The following is a 15,717-nucleotide window of genomic DNA, read 5'->3' on the forward strand; positions in this document are numbered from 1 at the left end:
GCAGGCCTGCCTGGATGAATCCTTATTACGAAAATTCCCACAGTCAGTACCAGGGTTCTAGCCCCATCTGTTCCTGACCACATGACCCTGGAGAACCTCTCCCGTGGGGCTCAATTTCATCACTCGTGGAAGTGTGGGTGGAACTTCAGCACTTAAAGGTCCTTTCCAGGCCAGGCACGGTGGCTCACACCTGTAATCCCAGCACTTTGGGAGGCCAAGGCAGGCGGATCACAAGGTCAGGAGATCGAGACCATCCTGGCTAACACGGTGAAACCCCGTCTCTACTAAAAATACAAAAAAAAAATAGCCGAGCGTGGTGGTGGGCACCTGTGGTCCCAGCTACTTGGGAGGCTGAGGCAGGAGAATGGCGTGAACCTGGGAGGCGGAGCTTGCAGTGAGCCGAGATTGCGCCACTGCACTCCAGCCTGGGCAACAGAGCGAGACTCCGTCTCAAAAAAAAAAAAAAAAGGTCCTTTTCAATTTCTACAGCCCCAGGATTCTGATGAAGGGGCTTGTAACTCCACAGCGAGAGCCCAACCCTTCAAAGCCACTGTCTCTGAAGGACCCATTCGCTTGTTTCTATATGGACAAACAGAACACTTCCAGACAGTGTTCTCAACTTTGTCTGCACATTAGAATTACCCAGAGAGTTTTCTGTTGTTTTTTGTTTGTTTGTTTTTATGCCTAGGTGGAACTGAGTGGTCTGTAGTTTGTTAGAACTTTCCAGGAGACTCTAATGTGCAGTCAAGTCTGAGAACGACTGCTTCCCTGACCACTACGCTCTTGCATCTCCTGAGCCCCTTCACCCTAGAGAGAGGGAAGGCCATGAAACCAGCCAGCGCCATGGCACAGGAGGGAAAGAAGGGAATGAGGCAGCATGTAACTGACGACTGTCACCCCAACCCATAAATGGGCCCCTGGGCAGGCTCAGCTACAGGAGATGATATTTCATAACTCTTAGGCTCATTTTCTCAAATGTTGCTTATTATATGAAAAACAAAAACCCAACCCAGGCAGTTTATTATACAAGCAGATTGCTGGGCCCCGTCCCCAGAGATTCTGATTCATCCAGTCTAGGGCGGGGCCCAGAACTCTGCATTTCACGGCACCCCAGTGATGCGGATGCAGTAGGCCCAAGGCCCCGTTTGCAGCCCAGCACCACTGACACAGCCTGTGGCCCAGGGAGCCTCGGAGGGCTGGCCCCAGGGTGCAGGTCCCAGGAGCATGCCCAGCCCAGCGAACAAAGGATATTTCCATTCGACAATGCTGATGCAGGCCCTCCGGATGGGGTTCTTCAGGGTCAGGCAGAGCAGGGCTCGGGGCGGGCGTGTGGCCGTGGTGCTGCCCTGCTTCTTGGGTTTCCCATATTGCTGCCGCTTCCGCTGCGTGGAGCTGACTGTGGAGATGGTCGCATTGCCAGCGCTGCCCATCAGCTTAGCCTGCCGGGCTGCGTCGATGGCCGCCTGCCAGGACAGGGCGGCCCCCGGGGTGGGGATGTGTTCAGGGGCCAGCCCCGCTGCCGCATTGGCATTCATGTTGGCATGGGCGGGGCGTGCGCTCCCATAGTTGGAACCTGTAGCAAAAGAGAAAACAACACAACAGTTACTAGAGAGAAAACAGGAGCACTTCCGACACTCTCTGGACCCCAGATTCACAATTGCTTCAAAACCTTATTTCAAGCTATTGCAGGCAGTTAGGAGGTGGCACGTGGAAACATGAGTGTGAGATGCTGAGGGAAGAGGGCCAGGATCATTCCGGTCCTGGTTCAGCTGGGTGGCCTTGGGCGTGTCACTCTGCTCTAGTCTCCTTGCCTTACCTTAGGTGGGCAAGAGATGAGATCCGTGCATTACAGCACGTATGGACCTCAGCAGAAAAAGATACAACACAACACATTACCTACAAGTTAAAATACGTATTTTAAGAACCCATGCAAATGAAAGGATATTCATGAAATCGAATAGAATGATTGTTTAAGGAAGGTGAGGAGGAAAATGAGCGTAAGAGATGCGGGCAAGGAGGAAGCATAAATGAATGAGTGGGTGAATATGAGAGGTCATCGCATGAATCAACGATGAAAAAGGTACAATGAACTGGAGTATGATTCACTCAACTCTCTGCACCTGAGTTCCTATAAACAAAAATAAATATAATAAAATGAGAAGGCTGGACTAGAGTAAGTTCACATCCAGCTACCTCAAAGCCATCTGGGCTTTAAGTGTTGGTTGACCAGGAGGGGCTAGGGGAGCTGTGATGGTTTTAAATCATGTCAACAAATCCGTTTATATCTGACATCCCTTTCATTGAGAAAGATCTAGGCCCTCCTCTTGAAATGAGGTCAGCCTTTGGTGACTGTTTTACCAATAAGGTACAGCAAAAGTGACACTGTGTGACTTCCAAGGATAGGTTAAAAAAAAAAGGCCACATTGCATCCCCCTGACTGTCTCCGGATGGTCATCCTGGAGGAAGCCAGGACCCCACACAAGGCAGCCATTCAGCCCTGAGCTGCCATGCTGTGAGGAAGCCCAGGCTAGCCTCAACAGAGAGGCCATGTGGCAAGAAAGAGTCCTGGCCAGCCCCCAGCTGCTCCAGTCACCATCTGACTGCCACCCCAGGAGAGACCCCAAGTCAGGACTGCCCCAAATCAGTAACTTTTTGAATTACTGACCCACACAAGAACTTCCTGAATTCCTGACCCACAGAGACTGAGCAATAACAGGGTGTCTGCTGTTGTGAGCCACTTTGTTTTGGGGTGATTCATTGGACAGCATTTGCTATCTGCGAAAAGGAGCTGTGAGTGGCAGGGGTTGATGGGGTAGGGGAGAGGGACAATGTCAGGAAGGAAACCTGATTGGAACCAGTGCAACCCAGGGCTCCAACCTGCACAGGGACAGCTGCCCTGCTCTGGTGTCTAGGCAACGAAGCCTCTGAGACTGTCCCTAAGACAGCACATATGCTTGGCAAACACTCTTTGGCCTGTTAGGCTGGATGCCTCGCTCTAGAGTCTGTAAGGTTTGCCAAGCAATCAGCTCAGCCTGGCCCAAACCTGAATCTCCCAGAACACATGCATGACCTTGAGATGTGGTACCACTGGTCAATTGGCCAGGTGCCGCAGGATCAAGAAAAGCCACAGAGAAGAGGGTGCTACTGTGGGCGGTGAGGTTGGCATCTGAGGACACTTCAGCTGCCTGGGAGACTGTGGCCAGAGCAGCCAGACCAGTTGCACATACATGACCTCCAAGGCCGCCCACAGTGACCTTTTCTGGTCCATGTGCACACGGTCTTCTGGGGAAGCTGCTGGGTCCCAAGGTTGCTGGCTCGACCTTATCGACCCCCTCCCTCTCCTCACCTGTGACTAAGACACAGATGAACACTTGGCGCCTCTCCCAGCCGCCTCCCCAACTCTTATCTTGGGCTAATCCTTCTATGTTTGACCTCCAAGGTAACTTTGCTCCCCATGTGACCTGATTTCTAGAACCTATCACCCCCACCTCCACCCCTGTCCCCACAGGAACCTGTGAAGAGCACATAACCTGGCTTAGCCATGTGAACATTTTCACCTAGAGAGTCTGCCCCAGAGGCAGAGCCAGAGCAACCTCACCAGATTCCTCATCCAGCCAACACCTGAAGTTAGCCCTTACCTGAGCCACACGCAGGTGAGACAGGTATGGCCTCTTGGGGCTGACCTCCATTAGGGCTGTACTGCAAGGCTGGCTGAGCCTCCCCTTCTCCAAGTAATTTTCCCCCACACACTGTGATGTTTAAGTGACTTAAGTAACTTAGCCGAAGCTACTGTGAATTGGGTCTCTGTCCCTTGCAACCAAAAAACGACCTAATATGCTTGGTCAGTGCCCAAAGCTTGGACCTGGTGGGGCTGTCATTTCTGCTGGACTCCAGTCTATATCCTTTCCATCACACCAGTGACAGACAATAAGTTTCAACTTTTATGCCAATTGATTGACATCAGCGTCCACAATGCTATATACTTAAAGGAATCTGAGGATGATGGATTAGCGTTGCCCACCATGGGCACAAAGGGCAGGGAATGGCATCACTCATGCCACACAGCTACCACCCCTGCATGATCCCAAGACCCCTCAGGTCCTCTTGGAGACCAGCTGGTCAGCTGCCTCCTGTCCCGCAACAGTTGCCACCTGCTCTGCCACCATCTGGCCCCTGTAGCATTACAGCCCCGCCTTCACTCCTCGAGGCCTGGAAAATTGCCTGTCTGCCATACCCAATTCATAGCCACATTCTCAATGTGACACCGACTCTCACCTCACCATATATTCCCTTCACCTTCCTCCTGTTCTCTGCCCCAGGGATAAACTGCATTAACCAGAACATCAGGCTCACGGAGGACGTGACACTCCCTATAATGAGACGTCTTGTCTCTCCCGTAATTCGTCCCCATCCTCCCTGCACTCGCCATGAAGATCCCAAGCCTAAAGTGAGGAAGACCCCAATAAGGCCGGGACCTTAACCTTTCTCACAAGATCCAGCAGGAGAAGATGTAAAGAGTGCATTTGAATTCTTAAAGGCACCCAAAGCATGAGAATTGCTTGAACATCCAGCAAGCATGAGTGTCTCCATTTAACATATAAGAAGACAAAGGAGTGTCTGACTCACTAAAGGTCACAGAATGGGGCGACGGAGGGTTGCTGCAGCAGGCACAGGGCTCACGGCAAGCTGCCAGACTCTCCTCCTGCCTCCTCAGCCCTCTGTCACACACTCCACATGCACACACACATGTGCTCGTGTACATGGTGACAAACAAGATGCACACCTCCTCCTGGGCTTCTCCAGGCCTCGAGATACAAGGGGCTGGATTTCTGACCCCAAGAACATTCTTTCTGTTTACTATGATCTCCACGTGACAGCATCCACTACACCACCTGCCCCCGCAGTAACCTCGGGGCGCCTCTTAGGCAAAAGTGGAAAGCGCCCTTTTTCCATCTGCTGCACTGGAGCCACTGAGCTCCTCCTGCCTCTCTGGCTTGCCAGGGAAGGCTGGAACTCTAATTTTGCTCCATTCAATCTGTGGTATATAATTTTTTCTTCCTAGACTCTCTGTTTGGCACTGACAAAATTTAATAGACTATTTTAGTTCCTAGACTAACTTCTCCTTTTCCCTCAGATACATAAAAGCTGCCCTGTCCCCAACTGTTGGCATTCCCAGCCCCCAATTCACTCACGGTAAGCCCTCCACAGCTCACGCCTCCCCCTGAGATGGCTGTTCCCAGACCTTAATCTTTGTACTCACCCCCATGCATTGCCCTTAATCCCCCCATCTCATACGGGCTGCCAGTTCCAAAAACCAAGAGTCCCAGGAGTTTGGGGACAACACTTGCAAAGAGCGCAGGAAGCCCCAGCCTGAGAACACATCCACCACCCAGAAAAGCTGCGTGAGGGGCGCGTCCCTGCACCCGGAGCACGAGGTAGAAGCTTCCAAGATGGCAGCTGGCTGTGCAGAGCCCTGGGGCAGCTCTGAAAACCACATCCTGGTGGGCTGCCTTCTGAGCCCTCCCAAAACTCCATGGGGGGACCTTATTTATATTGTAAACCGTTCCCAGAGCGCAAGGACCTCTCTGGAGCACACCATCTGGAGAAAGCACATACAAACCAGCCCGTGGGGAAAAATGGAATGTCAACCTCTCCCCAGCCAGAGGCCAAGAAAACAACCTACACTATTTTGGTCCTGGCAACTCTGAGCATTGCTGTGGTCCCATGACAGGACTAGGGCCCTGCACCGGAACGTGGAGCCGCACACAGGTGAGACAGGTATGGCCCCTCGGGACTGGCCACCTCTGGGCCTGGGCCTCCCCTTCTCCAAGTAATTTTCCCCACCCACTGTGGTAGATCCCCACCCTGACCTGAGACATATAGACCAGTCTATAGCAACAGTGCCTAATACAATGTTTACATAATGGAAGCGTTCTCTAGTCCTAGGCTGTCCAGTACTCTAGCTACCAGTCATATGTGGCTCCTGAACACTTGAGATGTTCTATGAGTATCTCTGGGTCACCCACAACGGAGTGGCACAACTGCCCAAGACTCCCAGGAGTGGAAAATCCCCACCTCTGGCTCGGTGTTTTGAATCCAGAGTGCTGCCATGAAGGTGGGGCAGGCAGCATTGTGTCCCTGATGGCTTTTGTTAGCGCGAAATCACCACCCAATGCAGAGATCAATTTTCAAATTATAAAGCTGATTCAAGGCTCAGGCTCCTGGCTGCCAGCTGAAAGGATGCCACCATTTAAGTCTGCTCTGGCTCTGTCTGACTGGGCCGTTTCCACGGATGCTCCCACCCCTGAACAAGGCCCTGAGCAGCTGCCTGGCAGATCAGGCCACACGCCAACAGGTAGGTGCCCCCCAGCAGTGACCTCATCCACAGACGTAAGAAAATGCCTCCCACCTGTCGAATGGCCCAACTCCCCTGAAGACAGCATCTGCGTCCTCCTCCTGCACCCAGGTGCTGCTGCTGGGGACCAGGATGAGGGCAGGACCCCAGCACAGTCTGGCCAGCCTCGTGTCATTCTAGAAGCTCTGCAAGGGTCCAAGTGAGGAGTCCAAGTTAGGAGCCAGTGGCATGTGCTTCCTGGGTGTCCCCTGTGAGCGAGGGGCTTGGTGCTGGGGACTTGGAAGGTGTTCAGTGATGAAACAATTGAGTTTTTTTCCTGTAATCCATCTCTATTTCTGCACCTGATTCAGGGCCGTATCCCAGAAAATGCTCAACACTGTTTGCTAAGGACTGTAACCGCAATGTTGCCATGACACAGATGAAGGTGGACTACGGTAACGCTGCAGGAAGAACACTGCTGGCGTCAGTCCACCCAGCTCTAAAGAAGGGGCTTGTTCTCAAGCCACATGCTCTGCTACTGATTTCCTGGATGTAACCATGGGGGAGAAGTTCTGAGGAAAGGGGCTGTGAGGAAGATCTCCATCCTAGTCCAGGCCACTACCTATTTCTTGCCCACAAGTGCTGCAGTAGCCCCCCTGCCATTTCCCCCAGTCCACTCTTGGCCGTCGCCAAGCCAATCTCCATGCAGCAGCCAAAGTCACCTTTTAGAAACAGAACTCGTAAATTGGACCCTGTCATTCCCCTAGTTAGATCCCTTCAGAATCCAAACTCCTTGTCACAGCTTACAACACCTGCACAGACTGGCCCTGGCCCACTTCTCTGAGTTCACGTCACTCCCCTCCGGGCCCGGTCCGATGCACTCCTGACGCAGTGGCCCATTTCATGCCTCAGACACACTCAGCTCTTGCCTGCCGCCGCGCCTCTGCATGCACTTAGAATGTCCTTCATGTTCTTCCCTCTGCCCTTTGCTAGGCAATCCCTTCTCACGTTTCAGGTTTGGGCTCAGGTGATCCCTTCTTCAAGGCCCCACTCCAAATAAGCAGAACTCAAACACTAGCTGCCAGTGTTCTCCCCACTTCCCTGCCTCCAAGCCACCCTTGAATAAACATGCCCAACACCCCTGGCATTGGAAAGGGACCCCGCAATCAGCCATGTGTAGGAAAAGGTCTGGGGCTACCAGCCTGCTTCAGCAGCAGTCACCCTGCTTGGCCTTAGTGCCCTCTGTGAGCACAAAGGCAGGTCACTCCTCCACCTTTGTAGACACAGACACCCACACTGATTTAGAGAGGGCGAGCAGCTGCAGCTCACACCTAGAAAGGGAGGAACTGCAATGAATTTCTCCCTAAAGTCCTGACCACTGAGCGATCTCTGCAGGACAAAGGAAATGCCTTCTCTCAGGCCAACATGTCACCCAGAAGCCCACCAGGCTCTTGCTGTCTGTCATCTTGCTGTAGTGACAAGGGGCCTGCATTTAAGAGCATAGCAGACAGCCAGGAACAGAAACTGGACTTTCTCTGCCCACTAAAGACCCAATGACTAGAAAGCTGGGCCATTAATCTTCCCTATCTATTGCAGTACAGAGAAAGCTGGAGGACGTGAACAGAGAGGACACCGTCTCTTGGCCTCAGACGATAACCCGAGGCCCTGTCATCTCAACCCCAATGGCACTCCTCTCTGGAAGGATGGCGTGTGCTGGGCACCATGTGGTGGGTGGGAGGCTGGTAAACTTGCAGTCTCAGCAGCTCTCCCACCCTCCTCCTACTGTGCCGCGCTGGACTGCAGGGGCCAGAGGGCTAAACACAACGGCTCCCAACCTCCCCTGGAGCGAGAATTCCTGACACAACTTTCGCCAATCAAGAACTGAATCAAAACTACGTCAGGTGGGGAGGCGTCTATTTTGCAGGTATCTGGCTGGCAGGGCCAGGCCAGTGGCTTCCTGATTCCTGGATCATGCATAAGGTGGTGTGATCCCAGAGCCAGCCCTTGGCACAGTGGCTTCCAGGTCCCCCAGCCTCATAATTGTACCCGAACCGCAGTTCCCTCGGGGCGCCTGTTCTGCAGCGTTGTTTGGGAATCACTCCCACAGACCCAGCCTAAAGCCTGCTCTTGCAGCACCTCCAATTATCGTACAAGCCCCTCAATTCCTATACTGAGTATCTTTCCTCTAAAAACGGCTACAGAAGTTTCCGTTATAGGCCCGAACCCTGACTGAGATATATAGACCAGTCCATAGCAATACTGTCCAATACAACATTTACAGTAACAGAAATGCTCTATAACCCCAGGCTGGATTACAGAGCCCCAGCGACCAGGCACATGCAGCTCCTGAGCACTTGAAACGCAGCTGGCACATCTGACCAAATGCAATTTGCATTTTACTTAATTTTCAATTATGGTACATTTAGATAGTCACCTGTGGCTAGAGGCTCCCACACTGGGCAACACAGGTTGTGCTGCATTAAGAGGAAGTCCTTGTGGGAAGAGCACGGTGACGAAGAAGTGTGAGAAGTGGGGAAGATGACGAGCAGAACACTGAATTCAAAATTGTGGGAAAACTTTTTAAAAAGGCAATTGAGAATGAATTCAGATGTTGATGGGTGGGTGGATTTTCTGATCAGGAATTAACCACCCTATGCAAAAAGACATATTTTCAAAGCATAAGAGATTCTAAGACCCAACAAACAATGTAGAAACCAAAAGTCCTTTTTCAGTGTCTAATACTCTCATCACATAAATGAGAGATGACTTTCTTCTCAATGGCCAAATGGGGAAGCTGACATTCCCCTCCAGCCTAAGCAAGAGAAATCCTCAGGACGCCCAGCTGAGGTGGAAACCCTCCCCAGGGTCGGTGCCCAGTGGCTTCAGGACGCCCAGCTGAGGTGGAAACCCTCCCCAGGGTGGGTGCCCAGTGGCTTCAGGACGCCCAGCTGAGGTGGAAACCCTCCCCAGGGTGGGTGCCCAGTGGCTTCAGGACGCCCAGCTGAGGTGGAAACCCTCCCCACGGTGGGTGCCCAGTGGCTTCAGGACGCCCAGCTGAGGTGGAAACCCTCCCCAGGGTGGGTGCCCAGTGGCTTCAGGACGCCCAGCTGAGGTGGAAACCCTCCCCAGGGTGGGTGCCCAGTGGCTTCAGGACGCCCAGCTGAGGTGGAAACCCTCCCCAGGGTGGGTGCCCAGTGGCTTCAGGATGCCCAGCTGAGGTGGAAACCCTCCCCAGGGTGGGTGCCCAGTGGCTTCAGGACGCCCAGCTGAGGTGGAAACCCTCTCCAGGGTGAGTGCCCAGTGGTTTCCCGATGCGCCCGCCGCCATGCTGCCATCTGACTGTGCTTCCTCCTACCTGAGCTATTTTCACACCATCTCCAGCAGCATTCTGTCACTCTGCTGGTCCTCCTTTCGCCCACCCTGCTACAGACACAGTTCATGAGAGGTGGGGTGCCTAGAACAGGCCCCATGACCACAGCACTCAAACGTGCTCCAAAACAAGGAGACTGTGAGGGCGCCGGGATGTCTGCGGCTCTCTCCCCAACCCCTGACCAGTACTCCCTCAAATACAGCTGTATCTTTTCTGTCCTACAACCCACCTGCCTCTGATGACTGCATGAAGGCACGCGAAGGCAAAGAGCCTGGAGCACTTCAGAGGCCCAAGCCAATGGGAAAAGCGGAAAAGCTACAGCATTCACACCTGCTAGTGATCCAGCAAACCACACCTGCTCTCTATTCTTTATGGGGCAGCTGAAAGAAGGTAAAGAAAGGAAAAGGAAGCCTCATAAGGTACACCTGGAAGCAAACCACCTACGATGACCACAAGGCCAACACTGCTTTGGTGAGAGGACCCTGATATAACACCCTTGGCACTTGAGGGCTCTCATATTGACATCAGTGACCCTAGGGAAGAAAACAAACTGACAGACACAGAGCTAGGCCATGGCCTTCAACTAAAGATGACAAATTGCCGTAATTTTTCCCATAATAACCAAATGCTTCCTCCACTTATCTCCAAGCACGGAGAGGAAGAAAGTCACGACCTCTTGCTACTTGAACTAAGGCACCTATCACCACCTGGTGATAGCAAATCTAAATTACAGGCCCTAGTTAAGGATTAATTCACATTTATTGAAAATCAGCATTTCAACTTTTTTAGTGTGGCAGCAGAGATTACTGAATGGGCAAAAACTGGAAGCATTCCCTTTGAAAACTGGCAGAAGACAAGGATGCCCACCGCTCCTATTCAGTATAGTATTGGAAGTTCTGGCCAGGGCAATCAGGCAAGAGAAAGAAATAAAGGGTATTCAAATACAAACAGAGGAAGTCAAATTGTCTCTGTTTGCAGATGACATGATTATATATTTAGAAAACCCCATTGTCTCAGCCCAAAATCTCCTTAAGCTGATAAGCAACTACAGCAAAGTCTCAGGATACAAAATCAATGTGCAAAAATCACAAGCATTCCTATACACCAATAACAGACAGACAGAGAGCCAAATCATGAGTGAACTCCCATCCACAATTTCAACAAAGAGAATAAAATACCTTGGAATACAACTTACAAGGGATGTGAAGGACCTCTTCAAGGAGAACTACAAACCACTGCTCAAGGAAATAAGAGAGGACACAAACAAATGGGAAAACATTCCATGCTCATGCATAGGAAGAATCAATATCAAAATGGCCATACTGCCCAAAGTAATTTATAGATATAATGTTATCCTTATCAAGCTACCATTGACTTTCCTCACAGAATTGGAAAAAACTACTTTAAAGTTCATATGGAACCAAAAAAGAGCACGCATAGCCAAGACAATCCTAAGCAGAAAGAACAAAGCTGGAGGCATCACGCTACCTGACTTCAAACTATACTACAAGGCTACAGTAACCAAAACAGCATGGTTCTGGTACCAAAACAGATGTATAGACCATACATAGATGTACAGAGGCCTCAGAAATAAGGCCACACATCTACAACCATCTGATCTTTGACAAATCTGACAAAAACAAGCAATGGGGAAAGGATTCCCTATTTAATAAATGGTGTTGGGAATACTGGCTAGTCATAATGCAGAAAGCTGAAACTGGATCCCTTCTTTACACCTTATACAAAAATTAATTCAAGACGGATTAGAGACTTAAACTTAAGACCTAAAACCATAAAAACCCTAGAAGAAAACCTAGGCAATACCATTCAGGACATTGGCATGGGCAAAGACTTCATGACTAAAACACCAAAAGCAATGTCAACGAAAGCCAAAATAGACAAATGGGATCTGATTAAACTAAAGAGCCTCTGCACAGCAAAAGAAATTATCATCTGAGTGAACAGGCAACCTACAGAATGGAAGAAAATTTTTGCAATCTATCCATCTGACAAAGGGCTAATATCCAGAATCTACAAAGAACTTAAACAGATTTACAATAAAAAAAAAATCCCATCAAAAAGTGGGCAAAGCATATGAACAGACACTTCTCAAAAGAAGACATTTATGCAGCCAACTATTAAAAAAAAGCTCATCATCGAGTTCATGTTCTTTGTAGGGACATGGATGAAACTGGAAAACATCATTCTCAGTAAACTATCGCAAGGACAAAAAACCAAACACCGCATGTTCTCACTCATAGGTGGGAATTGAACAATGAGAACTCATGGACACAGGAAGGGGAACATCACACTCTGGGGACTGTTGTGGGGTTGGGGGAGGGGGGAGGGACAGCATTAGGAGATATACCTAATGCTAAATGACGAGTTAATGGGTGCAGGAAATCAACATGGCACATGGATACATATGTAACAAACCTGCACATTGTGCACATGTACCCTAAAACCTAAAGTATAATAAAAAAAAAAAAAGCTCATCATCACTGGTCATTAGAGAAATGCAAATCAAAACCACAATGAGATACCATCTCATGCCAGTTAGAATGGTGATCATTAAAAACTCAGGAAACAACAGATGCTGGAGAGGATGTGGAGAAATAGGAACGCTTTTACACCGTTGGTGAGAGTGTAAATTAGTTCAACCATTGTGGAAGGCAGTGTGGCGATTCCTCAAGGAACTAGAACTAGAAATACCATTTGACCCAGCCATCCCATTACTGGGTATATAGCCAAAGGATTATAAATCATTCTACTATAAACACACATGCACACGTATGTTTGCTGTGGCACCGTTCACAATAGCAAAGACTTGGAACCAACCCAAATGCCCATCAATGATAGACTGGATAAAGAAAATGTGGCACATACACACCATGGAATACTATGCGGCCATAAAAAAGGATGAGTTCATGTCCTTTGCAGGGACATGGATGATGCTGGAAAATATCATTCTCAGCAAACTAATGCGAGAACAGAAAACCAAACACTGCGTGTTCTCACTCATAGGTGGCAGTTGAACAATGAGAACACATGGACACAGGGTGAGGGACACCATACACCAGGGCCTTTCGGGGAGTAAGGGGATAGGGGAGGGATAGCATTAGGAGAAATACAAATGTAGATGACGGGTTGATGGGTGCAGCAAACCTCCATGGCATGTCTACACCTATGTAACAAACACATTCTGCACATGTACCCCAGAATTTAAGTGTAATTTAAAAAAATAAAAATAATCTGCCTCCCTGAGGACAGAGAGCCATCTACAAAAAGGAGAAATCCTTCCGGTTGCTGATGTCTGGGGCGCAGGGAGGGGCTGCAGACAGTGGGGAAGAATGCCCCAGAGCCAGGCACCACACTGAGGGGACCCAGACACTGGCTCAGCCTCTCCTTTCCTTCAGCTGCTGAACGCCTGAGATGAGTTAAATTCTAATACTTGGGTCCTTCTCTTATTTTCCCAGCAACTCATAAGCTCCTTGAGAGCAGAAAACAGCACTGTGGCCTCAAGTCCTAGTACAGTGTTGCCAGGAGGCACTCAAAACACACCGGCCGCATGGAAGTTCTTTTACAGAACTTTAATTCGGCCTTCAAAGGTTTCTGTGCAGAAGTATACGGGGAAGATGCTCTTCCGTTATTTTAAATTAGTATGTTTGCCATATGTTCAATGCATCTATTATCACTGGTTAAATGAACATGTATTTCTTGCTCCCAACAGGAGGGAAGTCCCAGGAAGCATGAGCCTTTGTTTTGCACCACTGTATTCTCAGAGCCCAGGGCAGCCTGGAGCGTGGTATGTGCACAATACCAATGTGTTGAATGAAAGGATGACTCAAAATGTAACTGTCTCAAGGCTTTTTTCCCCATAAGAGTAATTACTTGGACTTCGGTCCCATGATGCAGGAGTTCTGTTGCTCTGGCCCAGTTTATTGGTAGGAGGGCAGAGGCAGAGGGTGAGTACAGCTTTCCCAGGTACCAGAACTAGAACACAGGAGGCAGCCACCTTGTGAGGGCAGTTTTTAGTATTCTTGGTAGCCCCAGTCTCCTTCTGCCACCATCCGAGAGAATGGCTCCCTCAGCTAATCCTCACTCACCCTGCGCATTCACTGTCACCCAGTGAACTGGGCAGGCACCCTTGGGAACCGGCAGGACCTGCTTGCACTACACCTCGTGCCTCTGAACACCCAGCCTGGTGGGTCACGGGACTCAGTGGGATGGCACAGTGGTCCCTGCAGCAGAGGCTGCCCCTGCTCCCGAGGCTCGGAGCTCACGGACCCACAGGCCTGACACTCAGGGAGGCAGAGCGTGCATTTCTGTTCTGCACTGTGAGGACGATGGAACTGTAGCTCCCCACAGCCCCGCCTGGGGCGGGAGGTTGAGCCCCTGACCCCTCCTAGAGCCTCCTGCACTTTGCCCCGGGGGGAAGCATGGTCTGCTCCACCCTGTCAGGACAGCAGTTCAGCACTCCGGTGGGAGTTGTTAAGAAATTCCAACATTCACCACCCTTCTCAGGAGCTACCCTGAGAGAACGAATCCAAGACTGGCAAAGCTCTGCGCCTGGGTGCTCGTCACGGTGTGAATGATGCCAGTACCAAGTTAGAGATAACCTAAAAGCCGGTCACTAGAGACTGGTCAGAGAAATCAATGCACATCCACTGACAGCATTTTAGGAAGCCATGAAAATTACATTTTGAAAAATATGAAATAATATAGAAATTGTTTCCACAGTCTAATAGTAAGCAAAAACAGGGTCCACAAAAGTATATACAATGGGACCACAATTTTTTTTCTTTTTTTGAGATGGGTCTCACTCTTGTCGCCCAGGCTAGACTGCAGTGGCACAATCACGGCTCACTGCAGCCATGACTCCCCCAGACTCAGGTGATCCTCCCACCCCAGATTTTCGTTTTTAGTAGAGACGCCCCGTTGCCCAGGCTGATCTCCAACTCCTAGGCTCAAGCAATCCATCCACCTTGGCCTCCCAAAGTGCCAGGATTACAGGAATGAGCCACTGCACCTGGCCTTTTTTTTTCTTTTTTCGAGATGATCTCATTCTGTCACTCAGGCTGGAATGCAGTGCCGTGATCACGGCTCACTGCAGCCTCAACCTCCCTGGGCTCAAGCGATCCTCCCACCTTAGCCTCCCAAGTAGCTGGGACTATAGGCATGAGCCACCATGCCCAGCTAATTTTTTATTTTTTATTTATTTATTTATTTTATTTTTTTGTAGAAACAGGGCTACATTGCCCAGGCCAGTCTTGAACTCCTAGGCTCAAGTGATCCTCCTGCCTTAGCCTCCCATCCAATATTTTTTTTTTTTTTTTGAGATGGAGTCTCACTCTGTCTCCCAGGCTGGAGTGCAGTGGCACAATCTTGGCTCACTGCATCTTCTGCCTCCCGGGTTCAAGCAATTCTCCTTCCTCAGCCTCCCAAGTAGCTGGGATTACAGGCACGTGCCACCACACCCAGCTAATTTTTGTATTTTTACTAGAGATGGGATTTTGCCATGTTGGCCAGGCTGGTCTCGAAGTCCTGACCTCACGTGATCCACCCACCTCAGCCTCCAAAAGTGCTGGGATTACAGGTGTGAGCCACTGCACCTGGCCCCCAACCAATTTTATGTTTGTTTTCATAGAAGAAAGACTAGAAGGAAACGCTAGTGTTATTTTTAAGTGTCAGGTAATATACACGTGCTGAGAGGCAGTACAGCCTAGCACTCAGGGGCATGGACCTGGAAACCAGGTAGAATGGATCCAAATTCGAGCTCTGTCAGTTGCTAGCTGTGAGACTTGAAAAGGTATCTAGCCTCTCTGTGCCTCAGCTTCCTCACTTGTAAAAAGCAGATAATAACACTGCCTATCTCTTTTTTTTTTTTTTTTTTTTTTTTTGAGACGGAGTCTTGCTCTGTCGCCCAGGCTGGAGTGCAGTGGCGCAATCTCGGCTCACTGCAAGCTCCGCCTCCCAGGTTCACGCCATTCTCCTGCCTCAGCCTCTCCGAGTA

The 15,717-nt window shown here is 50.1% G+C and overlaps 1 protein-coding gene across 3 annotated transcripts in view; it reads right to left on the reverse strand.

Moving 5' to 3' along the window:
- The window catches only part of CACNA1C (calcium voltage-gated channel subunit alpha1 C), a 636,647-nt gene that overhangs the window by 575,359 nt on the left and 45,571 nt on the right, over positions 1-15,717 (reverse strand). For all 3 annotated transcript variants that reach the window (XM_030804511.1, XM_030804510.1, XM_030804512.1), the window contains exon 2: positions 1,252-1,573. In XM_030804511.1, the coding sequence (XP_030660371.1) occupies positions 1,252-1,573 (322 nt within the window). The remainder of the gene's footprint in view (positions 1-1,251; positions 1,574-15,717) is intronic.

Source organism: Nomascus leucogenys, chromosome 23, assembly GCF_006542625.1.
Source record: "Nomascus leucogenys isolate Asia chromosome 23, Asia_NLE_v1, whole genome shotgun sequence".
Lineage (NCBI taxonomy): Eukaryota > Metazoa > Chordata > Mammalia > Primates > Hylobatidae > Nomascus > Nomascus leucogenys.